Below are 25,944 nucleotides of genomic sequence, written 5' to 3' on the forward strand. Positions count from 1 at the left end.
TTTTGTTGCTGAAACTGGCTATGTTTGCAGAATGAACATGTTCACTGAGTGTTGCCACACCACTGCAAACATTCATGGTGCATTGTAACATTCAGTCACCATGCCAATACTTTTGTTTCCTGTGGAACCTGAGATCCTGAAACTGAAATGGAGTGGCCGGGTTATTAAAAATGAATTAAATGCCATAGACTGATGCATTACTATAAAACTCATGGCTTTTGTTTCTAAAATGTCATTTTGGAAGGCTATTCTGCCTGGTTAAAGCTTAAATTGGTAGTGATCTGGTTCACTTGAGCCTTCTGGTTAACTTGAGCCCTGTATAAGACCACCTGTTTCCTGATTATGATAGAAATAGATGTTGTGTGTTAATATGGTGGCTAGAAGTATAATTCTTCTTTATTTGTCATTAAAAATGTTTTTCAATCCATTCACATGGATAAAGCTCACAGAAACACAAAACAAAATACAACATGTTTTTCTTTCAGGGTATGCACTTATATTGTGCATTATATGAACACATCCTTAAGGAAAGACCCACATCTAAACTTAAAACCATCTCAGGCTATTTGTGTTTAGGGGAAAAAGCTAAAAATGAAAATGTTCTCATAATTTACTTACCCTCCTGCCATCTCAAATGTGTATGACTTCCTTTCTTCTACAGAACACAAACGAAGATTTTTAAGAAAAATATCTCTGTAGGTCCATACAATGTAAGTGAATGGTGGCCAGAACTTTGAATCTACAAAAATCACATAAATCAGCATAAAAGTAATCCATATGACTCCAGTGGTTAAATCCATATCTTCAGAAGTGATATAACAGATATGGATGAGAAATAGATACATATTTAAGTCTTATCTTACTATAAATCTCCACCCTCACTTTCACTTTTGCATTCTTCTTCTTTCGTTTTTTGTCAATTCACATTCTTTGTGCATATCGCCACCTACTGGGAAGGGAGATGAATTTATATTAAAAAGGAACTTAAATATTGATATGTTTCTCACTCACACCTATCATATTGCTTCTGAAGACATGGATTTAACCACTGGAGTCTTGTGGATTACTTATATGCTGCCTTTATGTGACTTTTAAAGATTCAAAGTTCTGGTCACCATCCACTTGCATTGTATGGACCTACAGAGCAGCGATATTCTTCTAAAAAGCTTTGTGTTCAGTAGAAGAAAGAAAGTCATACACATCTGGGATGGCATGAGGGTGAGTAAATGATGAAAGAATTTTCATTTTTGGGTGAACTATTCCTTTAATGTAGCCTATAATATCATCAATCTCACCAGGGAAATGTAGAGTGTAGTCCACACTGACCTCACAGAGTATGACAATCTACAACAGTCAGGGAAGCTTTGACGTAGGCAGCTGTTGAATGGCGGACACATCTTTTAATAATGAACTTTCCTCTGATCACACGGAGAAGCGGCTAAATAATTCACAACGTCTCCGCGTTATGTTCTCTGCTGTCTCCATAAGCTTTCCTTACCGCTGGACATAATGGAGTATACATTTTAAAATCCCCACTGGTGAGTTTTGCCTCTTTTTTTGCCAGGTAAAACTGTTTTCAATTTGAAACTGGACACCTCTGTTTCTTTTTCAGAGAGTAAGAAAAATATAGAGGTATTTGTTTTACCACTAGAAGCAGTTGGAAGCTTATCTTTGGCTCTGTCTCAGGTTGGTGCAAATTGTATTCGCAATGGTGCTCCACAGGTCGTCTATAAAACCTTTCAGATCTCCATTGACCAGCCTCAGAAGACCCTCATCAATATATATATATATATATATATATATATATATATATATATATATATATATATATATATATATATATATATACACATATTGAAAAGTTGTACAGGTTTGACCATTTAGATGATTTTACGTCTCTGATTCTATTTATTAGGATGTTTTGGAGTAGATGAAACTAGACAAAGAAAGCGTTTTAGTTTAATTTGGTCATTTGTTGTATATATCGGTGCTAGTAACCTATTGAGGATTAAAGAAGAGAATAATATTTGTTTTTTATTAATTTGAGTATCGTTGCTCGATGTCACGGGAGTTGCACGGTGGAACTGACCAAGGTGCTGAAAGTCGTTTCAGAGGAGTTCAGATATTATAAACTAATGTAATTACAGTGTTAATTTAATAATTGAAATTAACTAATTTAATATCAAGTACTTATACTCTTTCTGCTTCGTGAATGCGGACGTGTGAAAAGGGTCCATTCAGCAGAGACGGGCCTCTTGGAACGCCCAACGGTCAAAACGGATGTAGAAAGGAAGTCCCGCCTTGAAGGTAAAAGAGCCTGTCAATAAACTCGAGAACGCGCATGCGCATTAGCTATACTATGTTAGCTAAATTGCGTTTTTTTTTTAGCGTCATCTGAGGTAAAGAAGCACAATTTATGATACCACTGTCGTCAGATTTTACTGTTGATTTGAAATATGTTCTTTGATCGTAATCTTGACCTGCATGTGGAGGCTCATGCTACTCTCCGAGATCTATGCACAACTTACCACGCGCCCCATTGAGAGCGAACCACATTATAGCGACCACGAGGAGGTTACCCCATGTGACTCTACCCTCCCTAGCAACCGGGCCAATTTGGTTGCTTAGGAGACCTGGCTGGGGTCACTCATCACACCCTGGATTGTAACTGGCTTTTCCAGGGGTGGTAGTCAGCGTCAATACTCCTTGAGCTACCTAGGCCCCCTCTAATTTAATGCCTTTAATTGTCGTAACATGACGTAATTGTCAAGATCATACGACCCAATATAACCATATTTTACACTTTTCCCCCATATTAAAAAATATATTGAAAAAAATAAACTGATAAACATTGTATATAATCATACACACTTAGTTTACTCATTTTAACCACTAATAGTTCTAAACAAACAGTAACTAATATTAGCATTATATTCATTCATTTTCTGTTATAGCATAATTTCATGTACAGCTGCTTTGAAACAACTGCTGTTGTGAAAAGCGCTATACAAATAAACTAATTTGACTTGACTCATAAGATTGAACTAAGTATACTCCCTCCATTACTAATAAAAAAATAAAAAAAGCAATACACTTTTAGATCAATTAGAATTACAGCCTTAAAGCAAATTACAAAAACAAATTAGAGTCCCCACAATTGCAAGGAGGGCGTGGAGAGAAATAATATCAAGGCGGAAAATAAGGATGGAGTGAAAGGAAATATATTAGATGGAGAGATCAATAACATATAAGATTAAGATCCTGAAATTTGACACAGATGGGATACTGCTTAAAGAAGTAATTATATAATATTAAATGATGACAATTCTTTCTGTTTGACAGAAATGTAATAAGCAATGATACTGCCCTGCAAAGGCAAAACGCAAAAATTGAGTTCTGACTGAAACAGGTCTCTTATGATCTGTCCGGTGACAAACGAGTTTGTCTCATTTGCTGAAATTAAGAGAAGCCATTGTGTGAAAATGCAATAACAAAATCCACTTCAAAATAATTCAAGCCATTTTTCTCAGTTTCAGTGTTAGTTAATGAGTATGGCCTTTGTAGGATAGTAAAGGTTAATAATATTTTTACCAGTGAAACTATATGTGTAAAGTCATTTAGGGAACACAGGAATTTGGATGGATGGATGGAAGGTAATGCCATGTATGCACCAAAGGTTATTTTCATGGCAAAAATAGAGTAGTTTAAAAAGCAATGACAAACAATAAACAAAAAACTATCACAGCACTGTAAAAAGATGCATAAGAGATGTAAGACGCGTGGACGTAGACGTTCATGTATTTAAGGTAAAGAGTGTTATTCGTGTTATTCGTCTATTGCGCAAGAGCAACAAAACAATTAACGATGTACAGGCGCAAGATTGAGTCATACAGATTCTTCCTTGTGCTCCATGCAGCGGAAAGTCTCTTAGTGCTATGAATGTTAACGCTTTATTAAAGAAAGTTACAAACAAAACTTTGAAAGCAACCAAAGGTAAATCAGATATTTGGCAATGTTAGTGTTTTTTGTTTTTTGGTAATTGTAATAAAAATAGTCTATGATCGAAGGGACAGAACCTCTACTTCATAATTCAGGCCCAGTACTTCACGAACACCCGCAGCGCGATTTTGGGGAGCTGATGTGGAGGGAGAGGGAGCCTGTGATACATTAATAGCAGCCAAATGGTCACTACACACTGAGACAGCACCAGGCTTCTATGGGCACTAAAAACCCATACATTGCACAAAAATATCTCTTATTACCATTGACAAAAATAGAAAAACACTACACATTTCTGGTGCTGTTTTGTGATTGGTTGGGCAGTCTACAAAGTTTGCAACACACAGGCCGCCCCATATTGCTTTTAACAAATGCACAAATTGAAAAAAAGAAGAATATATATATATACCGATATATATATATATATATATATAAAATCTGATTGGAGGAGCGCCGAGTGTAAAATGCTGAGAGAGTGGATTTTTTTTTTTTTTAAACATGAGACATGGGAGCGACATTTCTTTTCTTTCATATCCTCTTGTTGTGATCCGATCGGATTATGGTAGGAAAACCAGCATACACTTCAATGTAAGGGGTTCACAGATGAAAATGGACTAGGCCATTTTATCCAAAATAGCGAAAATTTGGACAAAATTTGGGGGAAAAGACGACCGATCATTCTTTACTTGTGTCATCATGTAAAATATCATGTCAGTTTTCAATAAATATCATTTAAAATACCTATTGTATCAATCATCATCGATGTCACCCCTATTCTGTGGACTCTTCCACGTTATTTGAACCCACCCTCTAATCTCTCTGTGATTCACAGCCGGAGCTGTCATTCAAACCAGTTCAGAGGCACCAAGGCGTATCCAAATCTTGTTCAAATGCGCATTGTCCATTTCAATGGATGGACCCGGCCAATGGATCTCTAGTCAACATTTGATTGGCAGGCCATGTAGCCAATGGTATGACGTTTCTATGGTTAGAGGGGTTGGCCTTGTTCAATCTAAAACATTGACGTCACCTACAAGCGGTGTCTCGTTTCGATGGCTGCGTGCTAGGTAGGATGCGTCCTTTGAAGGCTGCAGTATACCGAGCATCCTCCTTTAAACAAGCCTCGTTTAAACGAAACGGCCTTCGTAGGACAAACGGAAACGTAACGTAACATGGTTGCTATGACAGCACGCCACATTTTAACAAGCGCGAGCGCTTTGAGTAAGAAGGGAACGTATGAGGTACATTTTAGGAGAGTTATAATGATGTAAAGAGAAAAGAAAATAGATTTTACAGGTGTACTTTTAGTCTATAATACTATATTTTAATGATATATTAATATAATTAAACATTATATACTCTACACCCATCTACTGAGGTACTTCAACTTGGGAATTAACATTACTTGCGTTTGAACATCATATTTACGGGCAAATTGGAGTCATTTTTTTTTTAGACATTTCTGATGAAGCAAAGAATTGTGCGTTGTGAGTGCCCACGAAGGATACGCCTCATGCATCCTCCGAATTCCCGTGATAGAAGGTCGCATTCGAAGGCTGCATTCAGAGTGTCCTACTCGCTTTTCTGAAATGAGACAGCCTCGATGACATATGCGGCTGACAAATGCGACCTCCGGAGGACGCAGCCTTCCAAACGAGACACAGCCAGTAGCTGTGTCTCGTTTCAAAGGCTGCATGCTAGGTAAGACGCGTCCTTTGAAGGCTGCAGTATACAGAGCGTCCTCCTTTAAACAAGTCTCGTTTAAACAGATGGCCTTCACAGGACAAATGGAAACAGAACGTAACATGGTTGCTATGACAGCACGCCACTCTTTAAGAAGGGCGAGCGCTTTGAATGAGAAGGGAACATTCCCTTTGGAAGGGAATGTATGAGGTACATTTTAGGAGCGTTATAATGATGTAGAGAGAAAAGAAAATAGATTTTACGGGTGTAGTTTTAGTTTAATAATTTAATTATATATTAATATAATTATACATATTATATACTCTGCACCCATCTACTGAGGTACTTCAACTTGGGAATTAACGTTCCTTGCGTTTGAACATCATATTAACGGGCAAATTGGTGTTATTTTTTTTAGACATTTCCATTGAAGCAAAGAATTGTGGGTTGTGAGTGCCCACGAAGGATACACCTCATTCATCCTCCGAATTCCTGTGAAAGGTCGTCACATTCGAGGGCTGCATTCGAAGTGTCCTACTCGCTTTTATGAAACGAGACAGCCTCGATGACATATGCGGCCGACAAATGCGACATCCGGAGGACATAGCCTTCCAAACGAGACACAGCCAGTGTTTTCAGTTGGAGAGATCCAGAGGAGTGGCTCAGAGGTCAAAAGTAGCCATTGTAGAGTTGCTATGCCATGACCGATTGGGCCCAAAATATATGCAAAAATACTGCAATACAGATAGATTTGAATAAGTTCCACGCAGTTTTGAAGATAATTGGTTCGGCGGCTCAGACCAGCTTACAGGCTAAAGGCACATGCCCTCATTACATCACATTATTTACACGCACTTATCCATTCCCACGTAGGGGCTCATAGGATCATTTTATTGTTTTATTTAGTGACAAACAAACATCATATAATTTATGGCAGAAAAATATATATATTTATGTTTGTTATAAATGTAGATAGTTGCTGTCTTCCACTGTAAGTAACACTTACATTGTAACCATGCATTATAAAGGTATTTATATTAATTATAATCTAGCAAAAATCTTGTATAATGTTTTGCAACAAAATAGCGTGTCTTCAAATAGTGTGGTTTGAGTGGTATTTCTGAAATAAAAAATATATATATAAATATATATTTGTTTACTCATCAAGTGTCTTGGGAATCACCAATGGAGCATTGCTGTCTTCTTGTAGCTATTTTTAGGTATTGCTTCTAAACACACTTTCAAAATTAAGCTTCAAAATTGGGACACATCTTGGTCAGACATATGGCTTTCTTGCATTTTTAGGGAGACACATCTATTTTAAATTATATATATATATATATATATTTTTTTTTTAAGAAAAGAAAGTTTAGTGTAGTACATTTTCATTGCAATAAATGTAGACTTCTATAACTTTTTTTTATTTTTATTTCACATTAATAACTTTCACTTGCATAATAAACTCCCAAGTGTCTTCTTTAAAAAGAGACCAAAATTCGGTCTGTAGTCCTAAGCATTCATGAATTACAACCATTTAAAGTTGGGTATGTCATTTTGCGCTCTATGCTCAAAAAGGGGGGGGGGGTAACTGGGTAAGTGGATAATTTCCCTCTGTAGTTGACATAATCTAGTAAATCAACCTCAGTCATGCTTCAGTTTGCCCTGTGGTTTGATAAAAGCAGAGATGTCAGGTTGCATGAAAACCGAGCCTAAAGGCACTGACAGAGCAATGAGGGAGAGGCTGGCAATGGGACTGGTAATTACCAACAGGCACATCCAGCAGATCGTGGGTCTGTGACGACAACTGCTGCTAGTGTAAATAAGAGGCAGGCCTGCATTAGACTGAAAAAAACAAGATAGTAAGATGTGGTGATGCTATCAGAGAGAGAGAGGAAAAAAATCCCATTGAAAGGAAGGACCTAAGCCATGTATAAGGACCAGAATGTCATAGAGACTTAGAGGTGGGCTCTTTTTACTTGGACCAATAAGTGACAACCTAGCAACCACCAGAACATCCTTGCAACCACATAGAAACACTAAAAACTTCTCAAAACACCCTAGCAATTGCATAGCAATGCCCTGGCAACCACCCACAACAACTTAGTATTGTGGTGAGGACTTTTGCATGGGCAAGCACCACACACATTTTCTCCAGAAAATGTAAAAATTTAGATTTCTCTTTAGGGTTTGTCTCTATTTGAAATATATATTCTCGAACTCACAGAACCAATATTTTTCCATTTACAGACCATTGCACTGTTTCTCCTGTCTGAAAAACAACAACATTCTATTCACATTGTTCTCTCTATTAGTAAATCAATGTCCACTGGATATCTGTTGCTGCCCATATGCTAATCTGCAAGTTTAATGAGACGTGCCACCATAGCAACATTTCACCATAGAAATAGGGGTTACGTTCTATTGTTCAACTATTGTAGCATGTTTCTCTTTGGTAATAGACCCAATATGATGTTGTTGTGTATCTGCCAGCATCACTGTTTGCTGCTGTGTGGTTGTTTTGGCATTATCAATGGCACTATTTTGTTTGATGTTAATCATTATTTTATATATATATATGCATGATTTTATGCATTGCACTGCTGCGACACAATTCTACACACATATATATATATATATATATATATATATATATATATATATATGGCTCAGGACCTTCAGTTAATGTTCACATCAACCATCAGAATGGGGGAAAAAATTTGAATTCTGTCATTTCAACCGTGGCATGATTTTTGGTGCCAGACGGGCTGGTTTGAGTATTTCTGTAACTGCTGATCTCCTGGGATTATCACACACAACAGTCTCTAGAGTTTACTCAGAATGGTGCCACCAACAAAAAACATCTGCGGACAGAAACGCCTTGTTGATGAGAGAGGTCAATGGAGAATGGCCAGACTGGTTCTAGCTGACAGAAAGGCTACGGTAGCTCAGATAACCACTCTGTAGAATTGTAGTGAGCAGAATAGCATCTCAGAATGAACAACACATCAGATCTTGAGGCGGGTGGGCTACAACAGCAGAAGACCACGTCTGGCACTTTATTAGGAAAATAGTGTTCCTAATAATGTGCTCAGTGAGTGTATATTTATCTTAAGAAGATTTCCGTGAATCCAGCCCCTAAATTATGAAATAATATAATAACTATACACATTTTATGGACTTAGTCTTCCATATGTCACAAAGATATTAATTCATTAATATTAATGATAATAATTTATTAATATTAATGATAATCCTACATGATATTCAGTATAATATGAGCTAACAAGGAACACATTTCTGGTTTGGTGTTGATGACAGGGTACTTGAGCCTTACTAGGCAGTGGGGGTACGTAAGACAAAATATTCTGGGAAATGTTCCATGGAATGAAATGTTTTGCTTGCTTCCTTTTTTGGTTCCGTATAGAGAACTATGCTGATTGATCAACACATTGGTTCTTTATGAGAGAGAGTGTGCGACAGAGACAGGGAGAGAGAGAGAGAGAGAGAGAGAGAGAGAGGAGAGAGCAACAATTAAAGCAGGAGACAGACATACAAGACAAGTTCAGAGGAAACACCTGGAACGTGGGACATTTGGCCGATTGGGGAGGTGACACTGACACAGAGGACAAACTTCACGCTTCTTTCATCTGAGTGTTCTTGTTGTGAAGGATGAGTGCTGTTTTTGCTAAACTGGACCCCAGGAGGATCGAGTGGGAGTTGTACTGGTATGGACTCCACTCACGAGTCCTGCGCACTAAACCTGTGGACTCCATGCAAGAGGGCGCCGATGACCTCCATGGCACCAAGCTTGCCCGAGTGCTCACTACAGTTGATCTGGTGTCACTTGGAGTGGGCAGCTGCGTGGGCACTGGCATGTATGTAGTTGCCGGGCTTGTTGCTAAGGAAATGGCGGGACCTGGAGTGATCTTATCCTTCATCATTGCAGCTTTGGCATCCATTCTGTCAGGTGAGACTTTATGACTAATTATTTAATTTATTAATATTTTGAATTATAGTTTTTTTTAGCGTTTTATACATATATAGCTCTGAAAAAACTTAAGAGACCACTGCAAAATTATCAGTTTCTCTGGATTTACTATTTATAAGTATGTGTTTGAGTAAAATGAACATTTTTATTTTATTCAGTAAAGTACTGACAACATTTCTTCCAAATTCCATATAAAAATATTGTCATTTAGAGCATTTATTTGCAGTCTTTCACATTGCTGTTGGGTGACTTTATGCCACTCCTGGCGCAAAAATTCAAGCAGCTCGGTTTTGTTTGATGGCTTGTAAGATGTGGTGGGTTTTCAATGGGGTTCAGATCTGGAGATTAGGCTGGTCATGACAGGGTCTTGATCCGGTGGTCCTCCATCCACACCTTGACTGACCTGGCTGTGTGGCATGGAGCATTGTCCTGTTGGAAAAAAACAATCCTCAGAGTTGGGGAACATTGTCAGAGCAGAAGGAAGCAAGTTTTCTTCCAGGATAACCTTGTACGTGGCTTGATTCATGCATCCTGGAAGAAAACTTGCTTGAATTTTTGCACCAGGAGTGGCATAAAGTCACCCAACAGCAATGTGAAAGACTGGAAGAGAGCATGCCAAGATGCATGAAAGCTGTGATTGAAAATCAGGGTTATTCCACTAAATATTGATTTCTGAACTCTTCCTTATAACATTAGTACTGTGTTGTTTAAAAATGAATATGAACTTGTTTTCTTTGCATTATTCGAGGTCTGAAAACACTGCATCTTTTTTGTTATTTTGACCAGTTGTCATTTTCTGCAAATAAACACTCTAAATGACAATATTTTTATTTGGAATTTGGGAGAAATGTTGTCAGTACTTTATAAAATAAAACAAAAATTTTCATTTTACTCAAACACATACCTATAAATAGTAAATCCAGAGAAACTGATCATTTTGCGGTGGTCTCTTAATTTTTTCCAGAGCTATATATATATATATCAGTTCTGGTGTTTTAGGCCTCTCATCTTTGCAGTCTACTTTACAGTACATGTTTTATGTTTTTCATATGTGTGCACAATGTTAGATAAGCCCACCAGTCTGTGATTAAGGGCAGCTGTGCAGTTTATTATCACTTTCTCTAAATCAAATTCTCCAAATGTAGGTCTACAAGGCTCACAAAAACACAGCAATAATAATTAATCAGCTAGCTTTTGACAGTTCTGACAATGTATTTTTTTAAATGTCTCTGAAAGTCAACCAGATTTGGAGTTAAGACCACACCAACAGACCAAGACCAAATCCCAAGACCCAAACCAAGACGTGTCAGTCCAAGAACCAGGCTGTCCATTTTAATTAACCTAAAATTTCAGTTTCCAATTTGTCTTCCAAAATAAAAAATAAAATCATACATTATAGTAAAACATTATAGTAAAACTGATATTTTACATTGTAAATAATAATAAAAAACTAAACATGGTAAACCTGACTGTAAATTCCATTTCTAATGGAAATAAAAAAAAATAAAAAAAGAAGAATGTTATACTCCCATTCAAGTTTGTTAAATCTGAGGAACATCAAAGAGGACTGGAGACAAACAGACTTCTTTACCCTTTGTGGAGTTATTAAAAGATACTGGAAATTGACTGCAGTCTTGTCTAAGACCATAAACCGAGGCCCAGATCCAGACACAGGCCAAGACCATATTTACAGTATATGGTCTTGAGAGGTCTCAAGGCCACATTTATGTGATCAAGACTCTGAAGTAAATGGTCCAAAACAAATTCCAAAACAAAGAGACTAGCTTTAGTGTGTTTGTCCATTATGAACTTGTAAAACAGCTAACCTCAGTGATTTTCACATAGGGGTCTGCTATGCTGAGTTTGGCGTAAGAGTACCTAAAACAACAGGATCCGCCTACACCTACAGTTATGTCACAGTGGGAGAATTTGTTGCCTTTTTCATTGGGTGGAATCTCATCCTGGAGTATCTGATTGGTACAGCAGCAGGAGCCAGTGCACTTAGCAGCATGTTTGACTCTTTAGCCAATCACACCATCAGCCGCTACATGATCAACCATCTTGGAACGCTGAATGGTCTGGGTGGGTGTCTTTCATACCATTCATATGCTTAACAAACTAATGGCAGTGACAGAAATGAATTAAAACTCCACGTCTAAGCCTATAGAAATATATGTGTGAAAGTAGTGTACATTACAGAGATTTCTCATGTAGTGGTCCCAGAAAGTATTTACCCATTCACACAGAGGTTTAATTGTATTAGATAGCAAAAAATAAAAATAAAAAAATAAAAAAATAAAGTGGTTTCTTTAAAAAAAAAAAAATGCTGTTTGGCTTGATATTTTGTCATCTAATGCAATGAAACTGATACATTTTTAGGGGTCACTTAAGTTTCCAAATACATCTGAGGCCACTGTATCTCAAAGGGATAGTTCACCCAAAAATAAAAATTGTTTCATCATTTACTCACCCTCATGCCATCCCAGATGTGTATGACTTTCTTTCATCTGCTGAACACAAATTAAGATTTTCAGAAGAATATTTCAGCTCTGTAGGTCTCAACTCATGCAAGTGAATGGTGGCCAGAACTTTGAAAGTCCAAAAAGCATATAAAGGAAGCATAAAATAATCCAAACAATTTCAGTGGATAAATCCTTATCTTCAGAAACGATATGACAGGTGTGGGTGAGAAGCAGATCAATATTTAAGTCCTTTTTTACTAAGAATTCTCCTCCCTGCTCAGTAGGTGGCGATATGCACAAAGAATTTGAATCACCAAAAACAAAAGAAGAATATGAAAGTGATATTATATCAATATTTAAGTCTTTTTTAACGATCAATCCTCACTTTAACTTTCACATTTTTCTTCTTTTGGCAATTCGCATTCTTCATGCATATCGTCACCTACTGGGCAAGGAGGAGAACTTATAGTAAAAAATACTTAAATATTGATGTTTCTCACCCACACCTGTCATATCACTTCTGAAGATATAGATTTAACCACTGGAGTCCTATGGATTACTTTTATGCTGCATTTATATGCTTTTTGGTCCTTCAAAGTTCTGGTCAACATTCACTTGCATTGTATAGACCTACAGAGCTGAGATACTTTTCTAAAAAATCTTCATTTGTGTTCAGCATAAGGAAGAAAGTCATACACATCTGGGATGGCATGAGGGTGAGTAAATGATTAGAGAATTTTATTTTTGGGTAAACTATCCCTTTAAGCAATAATAAAGATTAGTTTTTTCAGCAATTAATTTCATCATGCTTCCCATACCAGGTAAAGGAGAGGAATCTTACCCAGACCTGCTGGCTCTGCTGATTGCCATGATGGTGACGGTGATTGTGGGTTTAGGGGTGAAGAACTCACTGAGCTTTAATAATGTGCTGAATGTGGTCAACTTGATTGTGTGGGTCTTTATGGTGCTGGCCAGCCTTTTCTTCCTCTCTGGAGCCAACTGGGAGGATGGAAGGTTTCTACCATATGGCTGGTCAGGGGTAAGAATGTTAATTATACGGTGTAAGACTTAATTACTATACTGTTCTGTTTTTTTTTTTAGTGGGATGTTTAGCAAAATTAAAAAAATTTCCCATAATATTATGTGTTCTGTAGGTCATGCAAGGAGCTGCAACCTGTTTCTATGCCTTCATTGGCTTTGACATTATTGCCACCACAGGTGAAGAGGCCAAGAGCCCCAACACTTCCATTCCATATGCAATAACAGCCTCTCTCATCACCTGTCTCACAGCATACGTCTCTGTGAGTAAATCGAATCTCATATCTGAGAGCCACTACCTGTGTATCTCTCTCTCTCTCTATATATATATATATACTTTATAAAAAAAACAAAAAACACAAGATTTAAAAAATGCATTCCATTCAAAGAAATGTAAAGTGAATAATTTTCTGAGACCTTAGTACCTCACTCAAGAGCACAAAGTCAACAGAAAAGAATTAGGATTACCAGTTATTTTTATGGTTTTAAACATTTTGCCTTTAAAGACCCCATGAAATTGTTACAAATGCAATTTTCTTTCCTGGTGCTGTATTTCGTATTGAATGTTCTGACCCATTGAAAACAGAAGTTTGGGGTAGACATGTGAAAGGGCTTGTCCTATTTTTTGAAAAGCCAATAGCCTTAATGTCACAGCCCGGAAAAAGCACAATTCATTACCAGTTAACTATTTGCTATTGCTGGTCAATTGCAGATGGTATTACCGTGAGGAAACACTCTCATCCTAAAAAGCATTTTATTGAACATAAATTAATATGTGCCTCTCTGTACAAGATGAGTCACAAGATTAGCTTTGTTCCATTTTATTTATGTCTGCTAAAGATTTATTGGGACAACTTTTAGCAGTACACAAGCATATAGATGGCTAACAGATATGCTAAAAGCCACAACATTTCAATTTTGATTTCATAAGGTCTACTACGGTTAAAGTACCAAATTTGTTTTAACAAATATTTACAGGACACTGCATAAGAATATATGCATGAGGGATGCACTACACATTCACATGTGGATGTAAATGTGCAATGACACATTAAATGTGACAGATTTAATTAGTCATAGAACAGTTCTTCACATTGCAGCATACCTCAGTTATTAATGACTGTACCTTAGAATTGAATGAGTCATCCCACAACAGCTAACCATAGCCACACTTATCAATTGGCAGATCTGGAATGAGATGACTTCTAGAAAGCCTTTCCTTTCCAAACCAGAACTAATCAGCATAAACCAGCTTGGACCAGCAAGGAAATTCATGCTGGCCTAATCTGGAACTTTCAGCAGTGTATTGTGACAAACTGCAAGGTAGTAATCATTTTAAACAGTTTTTCTGTATTTTAGGTGAGTGTGATTTTGACATTGATGGTGCCATACAACCTAATTGATGGAGATGCTCCACTAATGGAGATGTTTGCAGTACATGGCTTCCTGGCAGGGAAGTATATTGTAGCCGTGGGAGCTGTTGCAGGACTCACAGTTAGCCTTCTGGGATCCCTGTTTCCCATGCCCAGAGTCATCTATGCCATGGCAGGAGATGGTCTGCTCTTCAGGTAGATGTGTGGCAATGCTTGGGTCAGGGGCCGTTCACACTGTATGAGATATATGTAATTGTGACTTCGCTTTGAGTCACTTTGACCCAGAAACACATTTTGAGTTTTATGCAGTAAAAGTAATGTTATTTTCTATTGCAAACTGTTGCGGATATATCATATTTGAAACGTTAGCTAATATAATGAGATTACTTAAACAAATTACTTTCTAGTCATGTTACACCAAACACTGGTGTGTGGGTTCCTTTTTGTCCTGCTTGTAATACTGGTATGTCCACATTAATTTCATCCCTAATAAAGTCTATTTATGGGTATTCCAGGTTCCTGTCCTTTGTGAGTCCCCAGACAGAGACCCCCGTGATAGCCTGTGCTGTATCAGGGTCTCTGGCTGCTCTGTTGGCTCTCCTGGTTAGTCTGAGGGACCTGATTGAGATGATGTCCATCGGTACACTTCTGGCCTACACGCTGGTCTCGGTCTGCGTGTTGCTTTTACGATATCAGCCTGATAGAGATGGCTTCACCAGCTTCCTAACTGAGGAGGAAGAGGAAGAAAGAAAGAGGAAGGAGGAAATGATGGAAGCTAGTGAGAAAAACATGCACTCACCCATGAACGATGGTGGGGAACAGTATAGTGATCACCCCTCAATGAGAGATGATGAAACGCCAATTGGAAAGTTGGACTCTGGGGGCTACCAATCAGAGAGCTCTCGTTATGGTGTTGGAGAGAACGGTATAGAGGTAGATGACTCTGATGGCACCCTGACGAGCCTCTTGAAACGCGCATTAGGACTGCACTATTACACTCTACGGATGCGCTTGGGCCTGCCGAACTCAGGCGAAAAGCCCACGCCTGCAACAGGACGCACTGTCACTTCCTGTGTCCTCCTTTTCTTTGTCCTGACCTTCTTTCTCTGGACTCTAGTCATCTATGGTTTCGATCGGGTTTCAGGGGGAGCCCGCTGGGCTATAATGCCTTTTATACTGATTGTAATTGTCCTTATGTTTACTTTGGTTATCATTATTCTTCGGCAGCCGGAGAATCCTACAAAGCTGCCATACATGGCACCTTGTGTTCCCTATGTGCCCACAGCTGCAATACTGGTGAATATTTACCTCATGCTAAAACTGTCCAGCATCACCTGGGTGCGCTTTGTAGTATGGTGTTTACTAGGTAGGCCACATCTCCTCTTATATTGTATGTCCTGAAACATACTCTGCGCAAGTATGTGAATGCAAATGCTTCTAACTCCGTAAACTCGAAGTGTTTCTAAAATTCAAATTTTTAACCAAAATTCTGCTACGGTCAGTTTTCTGTTTCAGGTCAACTTTGAGGTCATGGCGAGGCAACGGTTTGAAGAAAGTTTGTATCTGATTAAGTTAGTTAAAGGGATAGTTCACTCAAAATTTTTTATTTGCTTATAATTTACTCACCCTCATGCTATTCCAGATGTGTATGACTTTCTTCTGCTGAACACAAATGACGATTTAAAAAACAAACAAATGTAGGTCCATACAATGCAAGTGAATGGTGGACTTTGAAGATCCGAAAAGCACATAAAGGCAGCATAAAAGTAATCCATAAGACTCCAGTAGTTAAATCCATATCTTCAGAAGCGATTTGATAAATGTGGGTGATAAACAAATCGATTTTTAAGTCTTTTTTACTATAAATTCTCCTCCTTGACCAGTAGGTGACGATATGCATGAAGAATGCGAATTGCCAAAAGAAGAAAAATGTGAAAGTTAAAGTGAGGATTGATTGTTAAAAAAGACTTAAATATTGATATCATATTTCTTCTGAAGATATGGATTTGACCACTGGAGTCATATGGATTACTTTTATGCTGCCTTTATGTGCTTTTTTGAGCTTCAAAATGTTGGAACCAGTTCACTTGCAGTCTATGGACCTACAGAGCTGAACTATTCTTCTAAAAATCTGAACACAAAATTTGTGTTCAGCAGAAGAAAGAAAGTCATACACATCTGAGATGGCATGACAGTGAGTAAATGATGAGGGAATTTTCTTTTTTGCGTGAACTATCCCTTTAAGCTGTTGAAACTTTATAGTTAGCTACCTGAATAATAACATCTGGTGTAGTAGTAGACTTTTGACATTATAGCCTTTGTGATTATTGTCATTTGCTAACGGCATGGTAAGAAGGCACACTGAGTATGTACGATGGGCCAAGCACTTGCGTCTGCATTTGCATACTTGCATAGAGTGGGTTTTTGGCCTTAAAGGGATAATTCATAAAGACATTCTGTCATTTACTCACCCTCATGTTGTTCCAAACCCATGTGACTTAGGCTGTCCACACTAATACGTTTTCAGTTAAAAAAAAACAAAAAAAAAAACATTGATTTTGCTACATTTATTAAATTTTGCTCTCATCCACTCAAAAACAGATTAGTGTGGACGTGACTTCATGGTGCGTTCACGTCATGTCGGAATTACCGTAATTACGAATTACAAAAACCGCTCACGTCTTCGTAAAACTACTAATTACAAGTTGTAAACTTGGAATACTATGAAAGCTCTGACTTGACTGTCGTGAAGTCATGTAATTTGTCCAAAATGGCATCAGCCTCAACAGTTCAAGGTAGTGTACATATACAGTATTTCTGTTTGATATAAAGTTGTATTATAGCCACTCTTACCTGGTACGCTTTGTTGTTAAACTTTTTACAGGAACATACAGAGGTGAATTAATAAATTAATGTAATGATTAATTATTTTGCTGTAATCAGCTACAAAGCCACACATGGTTCCATTTTGGCATTATGAGTGTTACCATAGAAACCAATAAATTCAGAGGACTGAACAACTCTGAATAGAATCTCAGAGTTGTCATGTAATTACAGTAACTCTGACATGATGTGAATGTACCATTACTTTCTTCCATCGATCTCAAAAGATGTTAAGCAGAATGTTAGCCTCAGTTACCATTCACTTTCATTGTATGGAAAAAAGATGCAATGAAAGTGAATGGTGACTGAGAGTAATATGTTGCCTTGGTATCTAATTTTGTGTTCCACAGAAGAAAACACACTGGATGGGAACAGCATGAGGCTGAGTGAATGATGACAGAATGTTTATTTTGGAGATAACTATGCCTTTAACTATGCCCACTATCTCTGCTCTTTCTCCCCACAGGTGTACTGATCTACTTTAGTTACGGGATGTGGAACAGCTCCCTGGAACTCGGTGCAAGAGAGGAAGAAGCTCATGCCAGCTCTTACCAGAGGTATGATGCAGAAGTCGATGACAGCTTCAATGTTGATGAAGACTTCCATCCTCAAGAGGACGATGGAGATGAGGGACGGTACCAAGGTTGGGCAGCTGAGGAGAGCGGCTATCAGAACCAGAATCAATATGATGAACATAGATCCTCCTATGTCTATCCTCCTAACAGTCACAATTCCAGAAGCAAAGGCAGGACCAACAAAGGCTTTGAGGAGCTTGTCAATGAAGAATATTCACCTGAGTGAGCTATCTCGAAAGAGGATGGATTTGGGTGACCATGATTTGGCCAGATATGATGTGTTCCTGGATCAACATCCTTGTTGGTCCTGGAATAACATTTCTATCAACTAATCAGATTTTTAGGGTCAGGATTTAGATCTGGGGTTGGGGAATGAACAACATTTTTATCCACCTTTCATTTCCTTCTGATTTTAGGGATAGTTCACCCAAAATGAAAATTCAGTCATCTTTTACTCACCCTCATGTTGTTCCAAACCCATATGACTTTCTTTCTTCTGTGGAACACAAATGGAGATACCAAGGCAGTATGATAGCCTTGGTCACTTTTTACTTCCATTGCATCTTCATACAATCAAAAAATCATATGGATTTGAATTTTTGGGTGAACTATCCCTTTTATTGTTAGGGTTAGTGTGTTTTATTTGACAGAAAGTTTATTCCAAGACAAAGGAACTAGTCTTTCTTGGCAAAATCATGGTCACTGATGGATTTGCTAGGTTTTCCCAATCATATCTGGTTTATTAGTTATTAAAAACATGTTTGAGTGTATTTCTTAGTCAACTAATTTGAACATTTATATTGATTTGTTTTTGAATGTTCTCATCAAATACCTTGCACCTTGTGACAGATATGTGACATATCTAGAAGGAGTTTAGACATGCAAATAGTATAGAGCAGACCAGTTCATTTTTGACTTAGGCTTAAATAGTGCCTTTAAATACCTTGACTTGTTGTTCTACTAAAATCAAAAATATCTGTCTGACTGATGTGAACTGCTGTTTGAATGTTGGTTTACAACTACTGGGTTTCAATTGCGCTGTGTACTTTATTTATACAATATTACAATATACAATATTTACCCAGTACTCTAAAGAGTATTTCATTACTTTTAGAGCCGTTGTTTATTGTATGTTGCTAGTTTAAGATCCTAAACCCTCTCAAAACATATTGTCTTCTCTATGAAAAACTCAGGATACCTCTACATGAACAGAAACTTTCTTGATGCATTGAGTAGACTTTTCACCTTACACTGTCTCCACAGCTGTGTTTGATTGAAAGTCTCAAGCTCTCCCTAGAATTTGGAGGGAAATATTATGATTGGCTCCCTGCTTAAGCTTAATAGCTCTCAAAATATTTTGCGACACTGATATCAAATTCTTTCTCTATGTTGGTTTGTAGAAATGTCTTACTCTTGTGGTTTCCCCCTTGTTTAATTTTGCATGAGGATATTTACATTTCTTCCTTAGAGCTATGTGCGTAAAATCATTCTGATTCAGAACACATGTAAATACACTGAGAGATCAAGATCTACATTTGTTTGGAAAGAATATACAGATATATTTAAAATTAAATATTATAATTATTATATTGTACAAACACAAATGTTGTCTTTTTTTGTGTCATCAGCTATAACAATCATAACGATTTGAGTTTTACAAAGAGTATTCTGTGGTCTCATGTTTTCATTCAGATTAGACACACTAAATTGGTGTAACCTGAGACAGCATGTCACAGCTGGGTCCGGAGAATTACAATAATTTTAAAACATTTCACTTAACACAATCAAAATGCACAACATATTGGATATTCTAAGAACTGTTATGTTCTCACAGTCCCGAAGAGAGTGCAGGGAGGATCCACTAATGCATTACTAAAATGAATCATTCACTGGCCACATGAGTAAAATGACACTTGAATAATGATCAGTTTTCCTCTTGTAGATATTTTTTCTCTAATTTAAAATGCTGAGGTCCTGGGAGGTTGTGTACAGGATGCTACGACGAGCTCTTCAGGAAACAGTGCAGATGACATCTGGTCATTCAGCAACACTGGTTTCCTGTCTTTCTGTTTGTCTGTCTGTCTGACAGTGCAAGTGTTCATCTAACACATGCTAGGCTAAAAGACATTTGTGAAGGCTGTGAGGCTGAGCTAATACCTCTGCTTATTATGCAAAAAATAAATAAAAAAAATGTGTATCTAAAGAATGTAATATTAACACACGGGCAGATAACATGACATTTTAAGCAGTGACAGCAATGTCTTGCAGTATGCAGTTTTAGGTAAATTTCTCAAAAAACATTATTCAGTACAAATGACTAATTACTACTCTGAAATTGTTATCAGATTACTGACATTACTTTTTTCATTAGGTAATCTGTAATCACATTACTAATTACTTTTACGTTACTTTCTAAAACACTTTTCACAGAAACTTTTTTTTTTTGCTCAACAAATTCAAAATAATGTCTATATTTTCTCCTTGTTCATTGTCTTGTTAGGGGGCACACACCCTTAAAATGTCGCAGAAATGCAAACTGATGTTCTTCAGATGTAATTCATGTTTTAAAATGCATTCTACATAATATTTTTTAAGAAAAACTATGTGTAACATATGTACTTAAAGTTAACTTATGCTGAAAGTCAGTAACTGTAATCTGATTACAAGAATTAGAAATGTAATGTGCTGCACTACTTTCATTACTTAAAAAGTAATTAGAATAAACCCAACAATGGCAGTGTGACATGCTAGAGTGGCAAGAAAAAGTATGTGAACCTTTTGGAATTGGCTGTTTTCCTGCATTAATTGGTCATAAAATGTGATCTCATCTTCATCAAAGTCACAAGTAGAGAAAAAGATGATGGTGCTTAAGCTAACAACACACAAACAATTATAATCTTTCATGTCTTTATTGAACACATCCTATTAAACATTCACAGTAATGTGTAAAATATAATTGAACACTTGGATTTGATAACTGGTCGATCATCCTTTGGCAGCAATAACCAAGCCTTTCCGGTAGCTGTGGATTAGACCTGCACAACATTCAGAAGGAAATTTGGACCATTCTTCCTAACAGAACTGCTTCAGCTCAGCCATATTCTTAATATGTCTGGTGTAAGTGGTTCTCAAGGTCATTACACAGCATCTCTATTGGGTTAAGGTCTCTGACAGGGCCACTCCAAAAGGTGGATTTTCTTTTTTTTTTTTAACCCATTCTGTAGTGGATTTACTTCGATGTTTAGGATCATTGTCCTGTTGAATCACCCAACTTCTACTGAGCTTCATCTGGCACACAGTCACCCTGACATTATCCTGTAGGATAGGATAGGATAGTAGAGATAAACTACATAGAATTAATTTTTCCCTCGATGATGGTGGTCCAGGCCCGAAGCAGCAAAACAGCCCCAAATCATAAACTCCCTCCACCATACTTCAACGCTGGGATAATGTTTCCATGTTGCCATACGTAGTGCAGCATGTTCTTCCCAAACAGTTCAACCTTAGTTTCATCAGTCCACAAAACATTTTCCCAGCAGCGTTGTGGAGTGTCAAGGTGGTCAATGGCAAACTTCAGGCACGCAGTAATGTTTTTAGTGGAAAGCAGTGGCTTGGACACCATGCCTGTTTAATGTTTTCTGTGTAGCAGGTTTTAACCAGTTCAAATGATTGCATCAAGTCTTTAACTGTCACTCAAGGGTTCTTTTTTACCTCACTGAGCATTCTGTGGTGTGCTCGTTGAGTCATCTTGGCTGGATGGCCACTTCTAGGGAGAGTAGCCACAGTACTAAATCGTCTCCATTTATAGACAATTTGTCTAATTGTGGACAGATGAATATCTAAGCTCTTCAAAATAACTTTGTAACCCTTTCCAACTTCATGCAAAGCAACAATTCTTGATCGTAGGTCTTCTGAGATTTCTTTTTTGCTAGGCATGGTCCACTTCAGCAGATTTTTCTTGTGAATAGCAAACCCAAAATGTTTGAGTGCTTTTTATAAGTCAAAGTATCTCTAACCCACACCTCCAATCACGATTCATTAATTGGATGCCAGGTTTGCCAACTTCTGACTCTAACTTTTGTTGACATCATTAGCCTAGGGGTTCAGATACTTTTTTCAACCTACACTGTGAATGTTTGAATTATGTATTCAATATGTACAAGAACAATACAATAGTTTGTGTGTTATTAGTTAAAACAGATTGTGGTTTTTTTTCATTATTGTAACAGATGAAGTTCAAACCAGATTATAAGACAAATTTATACATAAATGCCTGTAATTCCAAAAGGTTCACATACTTTTTCCTGCCACTGTATACTTTATCAAAAACTACTTTAAAAAACATTTTACTAACTTTTGTATAATTATCATGCAGTTTTTGACATCATAATTGAGAGACAACTGTACTTTAGTACTTTAAAAAAACTGGACTATTTAAGTGCAGTGTTAAGAAAAGCTAAAATGTGATTACAAAGTTAAAAACCTTAAAGAAATGGTGACCAGTCAGAGTATCTAAAATGTCCGTCTTCATTTATATATTCATGCAACATTTTAACAGGGCTGTAACCACATTTGAACAAATACAATTACAGATTCTTACAATTTTACATTTGGTCTGCCCAGTCTTGAATATTTAGTTACATCCTTGATTATAACCTACAATATAAGATTTTTTAAAAATCCATGTTATATGTCAACTACCCATATAAATAAATGTGATTCTTGTCACTTAAAGCAAAAATATAGGAATAAAGTAAATAATGTGTAATTTGACATTACTTTGAACCTACTCTTTGAAAACAAATATGCTGAGGAAAGAAGGAACTGTGATTCTCTTTGGACTGATTTCTGTTTAAACAAAGCCTTTCATGTTCAGACGTCTTAGAGTTTTACTACAAAAAAAAGAAAAAAAGAAAAAGAATAACAGTTTCCACCAAATTCTCTGTTCTCTCCCATTCTTCACATGGTTGCAGTCAAACCATGGCAGTGGAAAACAAATTCCACACATATTTCAAAGGTGTGTGAGGTTGTATGTATGTGTGCCCAAAACCCATCTTGAGATTTAAGCCTGAACTCTTATCCATTGTGTGTATGTCTCCACTCTCAAACATGTGAGCTTTTGGCATGACTGTTTAGAGGATGGCCAGAGTTGGTTACTCCACTGTGTTTTGAGTAGTAGAAGCGGTTTTCAGAATTCTGGGTCGGACCGTCGGCCCGTGAACAACATGTCATCACAGAGCCGCCAAAAAAACAGAGGGCTGAACCGACCCAGCCAGCATACAACGAGAACCCGAACGACATCAGACCGTCCTCGTGAAGTGCACCAATGGGGAACCACACTGTTGACACCATCCCACATAGAGCTAAAGAGAGAGGGATGATGTACATAATATCTAATAATATTCTTTAAAATAGCAACAGTACCATATTTATAGACCACATTTACATGCACATGAAAATTGGTATAGACTGACTTCCAAAAATGCATGTTAATCTTCTTCTAAATAGGTTTGTTGATGGTGTTAAAACGTGTTTATGTGTTTCATGACCCTTAAAGTGCCTTTGTTATTTCAAATAGCGAGTAAAACACAAAAAAATCATATACCCTCATAAGTAACAAAAGTTTTCAGAAAGTAATCAGAAATCTCTGAATGCTTCATAATGACTTCAGTCAAGGTCATCTTAAGCTCTGTTAAAATGCATTTTGAAAGCATGACTTCAGTGAGGTTATGAGCAACCTTTATTTTACTATCCGAAGTACTCAACGATATTTCACAGCAATATGACAAAAATGACCCGATACTCACATATGAACAGCATAAGGAGCCCTCCCAAGACTGCACGTTTGCATTTAGTGTTCTCTGTCTCTTGGCTTAGTTTGACGCATGGCATCGCCAGCAGCACAAGAGCCAGAGAGGGCAGACCAAGCAAAGAGGCGGAGACCATCAGAGCGCGAGACGTCTGGATGTAAGCTTGCAAAACAAGAGCCAAAAACACACAAATATAAAACATCTCCATGGACAGCTGATCAACTGGGGGAAAAAATGCTCTTTAAGACCATAAACTGCAATGTTAATAATTTGACCTGTGTGTACTTTAATGCGTTCATGACATCCATAAACAATTTAAGTAATGAATATAGGTTCATTAACAAATAATTCATGAAATTATTAATTTACCATTTTCATAAAATTTGTATTCCAGAAATGTAAATAATGGCAAATGTCAATAAAAGCATTTAAAAGTTTTAATAAATCAGACAACAGCTGAAAAACAAAACAAAATAAACAAACAAACAAAAAAGATCTTCAGGACAGGAGCATAATAATTTGGCCTGTGTAGACTTAAAAATATTCATGGATGTCATGAACAAGTTTAAGTCTACACAGGTCAAATTATTATGCTAATATTATATATGTTTATATATAGAATTTAATAAAAAAAAATAATAATTTAGTAATTAAATGTTTTTTTTTTTTTTTTTAAATAAAAATTGTATTCAGGAAAATAAATCAGGCAAAAGCTGCACAAAACAAACAAACAAACAAAAAATAAAATAAAAAAAATAAATAAAAAGATCTTCAACAGCATATAGCTTGACCTGTGTAGACTTTAACCCAAGTTAATTAATATTAAAAAAACTAAAAAATAGCTGGAAAACAAAAACCCAAAACAAACAAAAAAAGGTGTGTGTGCATATACATATAATGTAATTAATAATTAATAAATGAATTAATGAAAATAATAATTTAGTAATACATTTTTTAATACAATTTGTATTCAGGAAACAATATAAATTACCAATCAATAATTATCAATTTATTAATATTGGTTAATATATTAGTAATTTAATGAATTTTTTTAGACCTTAATAAATAAAATAAAAAAATTATAAAATTCCTAAAAAATTAAAAAACATCTAAAAAAAAAATAAAATAAAAAAAAATAAATCTTGATCTGTTTTTTGTTGTTGTTGTTGTTTTTTAATCCGCATATTTAAAAGGTTAATTTACATGACGCCCACGACAAAATGATGATTTTTGTATTAATAGAACGTAAAGAAATGGGATGTGAACGGTCTACCATATGGAATCATCACCCTTTCTTACCAGGTATATCCAGGATCTGGTTGAGTAAGATGCAGTGGTAAAGAGCGGTCGAGATGACGCACTCTGTCCACAAGCCCTTGGTCTCCAGCTCATCCATCTTCCTGCAGGTGTGCATGCCGTATTTACAGGTCACCACCCAATCATTTGTTGAGGTCGCGATTATAATACCAGTCCAGCCGACGCAGCTCATTAAAAACCCACAGAGCAGACGACAGCTATGCGACATTCTGCAAGAACTGTGTTAAAAACAGTTTGTAAGGAAATGTTTACTACTAAACGTATTCTTAAGTATAAAAGTAATAATAATAAAAAAAAAAAAAAGAAATAAAAAAAAGCTGTATTTATTTGAAGATCATTAATCGTTCATATCCATGTATAAAGCTGAATAAATTTGGAATTCCAGCTGAGTGAGTGTGTAAAACAAAATCCATCTGGGTAAATTTACTTTTTATAGTGGGCATGTACGCGACCCCACAGAACTTTCAGCCAATCAGAAGATGACCAGCCAGCAACGTCACAATGGCCTTCCCTCAAAGCTTCGAGCCATCTTTGATTTGTTACATTAATCCGTCTCTGTTGTTATTTTACAATTGTTAGGTGCTTCGCTGTGAATAAACTATTAATACTCTTTCCTTACATGTTTTTCCCAGCTCAAGCCAGCCGACCATAACAATTTACACTGGTTGTCTGTGGCAGTTTGAAATGATTGATTGTAATGTTTGGCTGTGAATGCCATCTAGTGGGTTATATGGCATTATGCTGTATTTTCCCCGAGTCTGCCAAAAATCATGCTGGCAAATTTACATCATACTTCACTTTAAGAACAATTCCTGA

At 36.8% G+C, this 25,944-nt stretch overlaps 2 protein-coding genes across 2 annotated transcripts; one reads left to right on the plus strand and one right to left on the minus strand.

The window, feature by feature from the left end:
• The first annotated feature begins 1,436 nt into the window (after positions 1–1,436).
• LOC127431614 (probable cationic amino acid transporter) lies at positions 1,437–20,618 on the plus strand. Its single transcript, XM_051682123.1, has 8 exons — positions 1,437–1,538; positions 9,107–9,649; positions 11,516–11,752; positions 12,954–13,171; positions 13,287–13,433; positions 14,530–14,738; positions 15,059–15,909; positions 17,893–20,618. The coding sequence occupies exons 2-8, from the start codon at positions 9,352–9,354 to the stop codon at positions 18,225–18,227; spliced, it is 2,295 nt and encodes a 764-aa protein (XP_051538083.1). The 5' UTR covers positions 1,437–1,538; positions 9,107–9,351; the 3' UTR covers positions 18,228–20,618.
• A 194-nt stretch (positions 20,619–20,812) lies between these two features.
• LOC127431632 (claudin-11-like) lies at positions 20,813–25,944 on the minus strand. The gene is made up of 4 exons (XM_051682162.1): positions 25,927–25,944; positions 25,111–25,346; positions 23,809–23,973; positions 20,813–23,364 (listed from the first exon to the last, which is right to left on the minus strand). Exons 2-4 carry the CDS (start codon positions 25,334–25,336, stop codon positions 23,105–23,107), a joined length of 651 nt encoding a protein of 216 aa, XP_051538122.1. The 5' UTR covers positions 25,337–25,346; positions 25,927–25,944; the 3' UTR covers positions 20,813–23,104.

This window comes from Myxocyprinus asiaticus, chromosome 41 (assembly GCF_019703515.2).
Source record: "Myxocyprinus asiaticus isolate MX2 ecotype Aquarium Trade chromosome 41, UBuf_Myxa_2, whole genome shotgun sequence".
In the NCBI taxonomy this organism is placed as follows: Eukaryota; Metazoa; Chordata; class Actinopteri; order Cypriniformes; family Catostomidae; genus Myxocyprinus; species Myxocyprinus asiaticus.

Coding starts and splice junctions, on each gene's coding strand:
- LOC127431614 (XM_051682123.1), top strand. CDS start 9,352: ATGAGTGCTGTTTTTGCTAAACTGGACCCCAGGAGGATCGAGTGGGAG. Junction 13,172..13,286: donor TACCATATGGCTGGTCAGGG/GTAAGAATGTTA, acceptor TGTGTTCTGTAG/GTCATGCAAGGAGCTGCAAC. Junction 14,739..15,058: donor GGAGATGGTCTGCTCTTCAG/GTAGATGTGTGG, acceptor TGGGTATTCCAG/GTTCCTGTCCTTTGTGAGTC.
- LOC127431632 (XM_051682162.1), bottom strand. CDS start 25,336: ATGTCGCATAGCTGTCGTCTGCTCTGTGGGTTTTTAATGAGCTGCGTC. Junction 23,974..25,110: donor CCAGATCCTGGATATACCTG/GTAAGAAAGGGT, acceptor TTGTTTTGCAAG/CTTACATCCAGACGTCTCGC. Junction 23,365..23,808: donor GCTCCTTATGCTGTTCATAT/GTGAGTATCGGG, acceptor CTCTCTCTTTAG/CTCTATGTGGGATGGTGTCA.